This window comes from Engraulis encrasicolus, chromosome 7, assembly GCF_034702125.1.
Source record: "Engraulis encrasicolus isolate BLACKSEA-1 chromosome 7, IST_EnEncr_1.0, whole genome shotgun sequence".
Classification (NCBI taxonomy): domain Eukaryota; kingdom Metazoa; phylum Chordata; class Actinopteri; order Clupeiformes; family Engraulidae; genus Engraulis; species Engraulis encrasicolus.
The window spans coordinates 10,569,997-10,576,589 of record NC_085863.1 but is presented as its reverse complement, the minus strand read 5'-3'; the positions used below and the strand labels follow the sequence as shown (position 1 = coordinate 10,576,589).

The window sequence follows — 6,593 nt, the reverse complement described above, 5'->3', positions numbered from 1 at the left end:
ACACATGCATATATCCATGCAGACGCCCATGCACACACACACACACGCACACACACACACACGCACACACACACACACACACACACACACACACACACACACACACACACACACACACACACACACACACACGCACGCACGCACACACGCACGCACGCACACCCACACACACACACATATTTTTGGCAAATGCAACTGAGTAGATTTCTACTTCCCACCTGCTGAGGATAAAGAAAGCAACAATGTCATAACGAAAGACACAGGTGAGCGTATATTATTAAGCAACAATGTTGTAACGAAACACACAGGAGAGTATTCATTCATTATTAGTTTTGCTGACTTGGATGAAAAAGTGAAGGTGCTGAAGCCAAATGGGTCAGAGAATTCCCATCACACCAACAAACACACACACACACACACACACACACACACACACACACACACACACACACACACACACACACACACACACACACACACACACACACACACACACACACACACACACACTCACACACGCACACACACACACACACACACACACACACACACACACACGTTTGTGTGTGCGTGTGTGTGTGTGTGCATGCGTGCGTACATGTGTGTGTGAGCAATTTCTCATGAACCTCGTGAATTTGAGAGACAGGAACAGGGGCACAGATGGGGCGGACGGTATCTAGGAGAGAGAACATCTAAACAATATTCAGCCCAGTGATTCATTTACTTATCTCTCCTGACCCCCTAACTGCTTATCCATGCCTGCCCATAAATATGACATCATCACATTCAGCATGTTGTGTGTAAAACAAGGTTAAGGAAAACTAGATACCAACTCCTGAATCACCGCCCACCTTATCAGAAAACAGACCTTGACCTATTTTTTTGGATGTAATCTATGCTCATGTGTTAACTCATTGATGCCTAAAACATCTGCAAAAAAGGCTGCTGAATGCCTGACCCCTTTTGAAGAAAAGTTGCCCTCAGCCTATAAAAACTGAAATATCAAAGCCTCTGAAGCACATAAAAACATACAATAATTTGCATTTAAATGCTAAGACCCTCAACTTTTCATTCAGCTCTAACATAACAAGATTTGTAATAAAATTGTCTCAAATCTCATGAGCCTGAATGTTGCGTCATGCAGCTCTAGTAGCCATCACAAATGTTTCGCAACGCAACATCAAGGATGAAGGGGTTAATAAATAATCATCTATCGACCTTGCACCGTAGGCTATATAAACAATCCACCATTGCTGCTGTGACTGAATCCAACTGATTGCAACCATGAGGGGTGCCATAGTACTGCTATTCATTCTTCATCCAGTTTTTACAGTCGATGCGGCCAACAGTGTCCTGACAACAGGTGCAGAAAAATCCTTTTAAACTTCAACAAATATTGTTTGCAGTAAATAGATCACATAGTCCTACAGTATTCTCCACGTTGCACTGATGAGTGAGATGCTTAAATCTCATATGTACATGCAATGCCATCTATAATTGTTATTATACATTTGTATACACGGCAGTTTGGTATTGCATTGCATTGTATTGTATTGTATTGTATTGTATTGTATTGTATTGTATTGTATTGTATTGTATTGAATTGAATTGTATTGTATTGTATTGTATTGTATTGTATTGTATTGTATTGTATTGTATTGTATTGCGTTGCATTGTATTGTATTGTATTGTATTCTATTCTATTCTATTCTATTCTATTCTATTCTATTCTATTCTATTCTATTCTACTCTACTCTACTCTACTCTATTCTATTCTATTCTATTCTATTCTATTCTATTCTATTCTATTCTATTCTATTCTATTCTATTCTATTCTATTCTATTCTGTAAGTAGAGAATGGCATGAATGCTGGTGAGAGTCAGACTACTGAGTTCAGGACCGGGGCATGCACAGGGCCAGACGTCTGGGCTGATATGAGGGAGCTGAGGAGGGTGATGCAGGAGATGACTGGTGACCTGAACCAACAGAAGGTGGAGCTGCAGGACAGCAAAAGAGAAGTGGAACAGCTGAAGCAGCTCAATGCAGGTGATGACGCGTGAAAGCGTGCAAGCGTGAAAGCGTGAAAGCCCATTGGGAAACTCCAACTCCCATTGTCATTGTGTCACAGCACTCCACAGCACACAAGTGAACACTGCACATAACGAAATTGCATGTATGCTGCCTCACCTGGGCAAGGGGGCAACCCTCTGACGCCCTAACCACTTACCCATGACTGCCCAAATGACTGCCCATGACTGCCCAATAGTACATGATAAGAAAAGAAAAGAAGTAATGGGTCCCTCAGTTACTTGCAATTATTGTTCCTAACATCCATTAAAAACAGTTTACTGCTTAATGTCTCTTACTATGTTTCTGTTTTCCCTTTTCCAGCAATGGAGGAAAGACTAAATGTGGAGATAGCGGACATCAAAGCCAAACATAATGGTAATACCATCAGGCTAAATAGGCTAGTAATTACATGTATGTAATGTAATTGTGCACATTATGCTGTAAATTGCATTCATGAGTGACTTGAAATTAGATATCCATAGGAAATGTACATCCATAAGAAATGCAATGCCATGTATCTCAAGCCTGGGGCCTGATCTGGGTTTTTATCTGCATATATTGTTTGTGTCCAAATATATTTTTCATGTTACACTGTAATACACAGCTCCAATTGGTAATACTTTACAATAAGGGTGGCCAAAAATTTACTGTCATGTAATAGCCATCATAATGAATTTTTTTTTTTTTTTTGGTAGCTGCCGAATTGAGACTTACGTCTACAGAGCAAGACATAGGAAGTCTGAAAACAAATATCTCAGGTGAGACATTTTATCATGCTCAGTCTTTATGTGTCGCAAATCAATATTTATTCAATGTGTTGCCTTTTAATCCGATTGCTGTATTATTGTACGTATGGCCAACATTTCCTGGTGGACCCATACCAATGGTGTGATTGCAGGTACACCTAAAGTGGCATTCTCTGCCTTTCTGACTGATGCTGAGTATGTCGGACCATTCAACACCGACATTATACTTGCTTATAAGAAGATCTTCACCAACATTGGCAATGCCTATTCACCAATTACAGGTAGCCTATACAATAACTCCAAGAAATACACTCTGCATTCTGAATACTTTGATATCACATTTCATTTCCACCTTTGGATTGAAGTTGTTTATCATGCTTTTTATGTAGATAACGTTTGACTTTGACCTTGACCTTGACTTTGACTTTGGCTTTGACATTGAGAAATGAGAACAGTGCATAAGGACTAATTGTGTTTTTATGTTAAGGTATCTTCACGGCCCCAGTGAGAGGAGTATACTACTTTAGGTTCACCGGCGTTGGGAAGTCCAGCTCTCACAGCTTAGTTCTGAAGTTGACAAAGAATGGAGAAAAAGTCATGGCCATGTACGAGTATCCAAGCGACAATGAATATGTCAACAACGGGGTGGTACTGCAGCTGGAGGTGGGCGATGTCATCTACATGCAGCTTCTTTCAAGTTCTCAGGTTTTTTCGATAACACAAACAACCACACAACCTTCTCTGGATTCCTCCTCTTCCCCCTGTGACATGGACATGCAAAAGAAACGAAGTATCCAAGGCACTCTTCCCAAAAAAGTTGAAACCGCTTTATTAAATGGCTAAATCATTGTAGAAAAGTTAAAAACGCCAACATGTTTCGGACCAGGAGTGGCCTTCATCAGGGCAGAGTCAATATTGACTCTGACTATTGACTCTGCCCTGATGAAGGTCACTCCTTGGCCGAAACATGTTGGCGTTTTTCTACAATGATTTAGCCATTTAATAAAGCTATTTTAACTTTTTTGGGAAGAGTGCCTTGGATACTTAGTTTCTTTTGCTTCCATTTTTTGACCAAAGAGCACCTTCGGACTACCAACAAAAAACGCAGAAGCCCTCCAAACTTTTCCTATTGTTCCCATGGATGTATATATATATATTGGTATATTGGTAAAGTAGTAGGCCTTTATTCCTATATAGGACATAATTACATTTGTCACAAACAGTTACCAAGGGAGTTTGGTTGTATGGTGATAAAATGCTTGCTTTTTTATTTGGTATAGTTTTAAATCACGTAATCAATGAAAATAAAAATTGATTAAAAAGAAAGAAAATTGTCTTATTTGACTTGACTTTGATTATTTTGTCTTTGATGCACTAGGTAATTGCCTAGATCCCCACTAAGTCAGTAAACAGAGTACTGAGGCCTCTTTACTTAGGAATTGAAACCTCAGAAGAAAGTGTGTGTATGTGTGTGTGTGTGTGTGCGTGCGTGCGTGCGTGCATGCGTGCGTGCATGCGTGCGTGCGTGCATGCGTGCATGCGTGCGTGTAAGCACTTTCTCAGGTCAACCTCATTCATTTGAGAGACAAAAACAAAGACACAGATGCAAGTGGAATGCACGGTATCTAGGAGAGAGAACATCTTAACAATATCCTGGCCAGTGATTCTGTCACTTCTCTCTGTCTCTCTCTCTCTCTCTCTCTCTCTCTTTCTCTCTCTCTCTCTCTCTCTCTCTTTCTCTCTCTCTCTCTCTCTCTCTCTCTCTCTCTCTCTCTCTCTCTCTCTCTCTCTCTGAGCAGTAGAATACAACACACACACACACACACACACACACACACACACACACACACACACACACACACACACACACACACACACACACACACACACACACACACAACCTTTGGACTATAAGTCTGACACCCCAACCTCTTACCCATGACTGCCCCAAAAATAAGACACAACATACAGTATACTACAGTATACTGTGTGTAAAACAAGGTTTCTCTTTGGAAAAATAGGTGTGTTCAGAACCTGTTCGCCAGGTTATTAGGCTCTGGGGACATGAACAGTGCCAGAAGTGCTTGTGATTGGCGCTAGACCCTGCTTCACGAGCTGAGCACGAGCTCAACTGCATAGACTTTGCACCACAAACTATTTATTAGCAGGATCCGAGCTGTGTCTCGCCAAGGAATCTATGGTGGTGTACTCGTTTAATGCAGGATTCAATTTATGACTTGGTAAGTATATCTGCTTTAGGCAGCTATCTCTCATTTTCCTTCATTTTTTCCTTGCACATTTTGTATAGGCCTATATTATATTTAATGCATGAATGTTGTGCATTCATGTTTATTATGTTTATTATTTAATGCATGAATGTTGTGCATTCATGTTTATTATGTTTATTATGATTATGTCATTTACTTATGTCTTGTTTTGTATTTTCTATTCATGTATTTTAGAGTAAGCCATGGTTTCAAGTGTGTGTGTGTGTGTGTGTGTGTGTGTCTCCTACTACTCAAGCGAGTAGGTCGCTTTTCTGCTTTGCTCCTGCCTAACTTCAATTTCTTTACTTTCTTTTCACACTATATCTTGGATTTTATTTGCCATCAGTTATACACAGTTTTTAACAAGTTTAGAGAAGAACAACAGAGGATTTTATTCATACATACATTAGTGTTTTTCACAAGAGAACCTAGAAGTCAAAACAATTGCTGAGCTGAAACAATAACAAAATGCGACAACGACAGTCCAAAAAATGGATACTGCTGGAACAACGGATTTCTGCCCTGGAATCCTTACTGGGTGATCGCCTATCAAAGACTGAAGGAAGTCCTGAAACAGGTGCCGCAAATGCAAAAGCAGACCAACGACCGGCTGATGTGACATTTGTGACGCTGGACGAAACACCTGGCAAAAGCTTCGCAAAGCAAAATGTGAGTAGGCCTACTCACTATTGGGAAAGCAAAGGGGCTCGACCCAAAAACAGAGATAAAATACTAACTTCAACACCAGTGCGGTCTGCTGCTGCCAGACCAACTTTTTCAGGGCAGCCCATAAAACTTCAAAATCGATTTGAGTGCCTTGAACAAGTGGAACCAGTTGCTCCCAGAATAAAAACTGAACGTACACCGCATTGGAATAACAAGAACAAAGTTAGACGGCAGCTGCCTGCCTCTCCTACAACACTTGTTGTTGGTGATCTGAGTGTGAAAAATATCGGAAATGGAACTTTTAAAGTGTCCTGTCTGCCCCATGCATCCGTACGTGAGACCAAGGATAGTATCCCACAATTGGTGTCTGATCACAGATCTATTGATCGCCTTGTTGTTCACTGTGGGGCAGCGGATCTGTTCAAAGAGCAAATAATTGTCCGAAAGGATTTTAATGACTTATTTTCAACTCTAAAAGATCTGAAAATTCCATCCTTTATCAGCGGGCCAATACCAGCACCCTGCTATCGCGATTTTGCGTTCTCCAGATTAAATTCTTTAAACACATGGCTGTCAAGGACATGCAGATCCAACGGTATCAGCTTTGTTGACAATTTCGACCGTTTCTGGAGACGCTCTGTACTATTAAAAAAAAACAGTGCAGAACTGAGTTGGACCGGCGCCAAAGTGTTGACAGACCAGTTTGTTTACAGCATTGAGACCTTGGGCGCTGATAAGCGACCTGTATCTGTATCCACTCAGACACATGGGCATTTCAACAAGCCCTCTGTCCCTGCCAGTGTGCAAACTGAGCCACAGACTGGCGAAAGCACACACACAGAT

The 6,593-nt window shown here is 40.9% G+C and overlaps 1 protein-coding gene across 1 annotated transcript; it reads left to right on the top strand.

Annotated features, from left to right (window-relative positions):
- Positions 1-1,863: 1,863 nt before the first annotated feature.
- LOC134453348 (cerebellin-1-like) lies at positions 1,864-4,207 on the top strand. The gene is made up of 6 exons (XM_063204227.1): positions 1,864-2,047; positions 2,393-2,446; positions 2,767-2,829; positions 2,970-3,098; positions 3,305-3,522; positions 4,196-4,207. Exons 1-6 carry the CDS (start codon positions 1,864-1,866, stop codon positions 4,205-4,207), a joined length of 660 nt encoding a protein of 219 aa, XP_063060297.1.
- Positions 4,208-6,593: the final 2,386 nt, after the last annotated feature.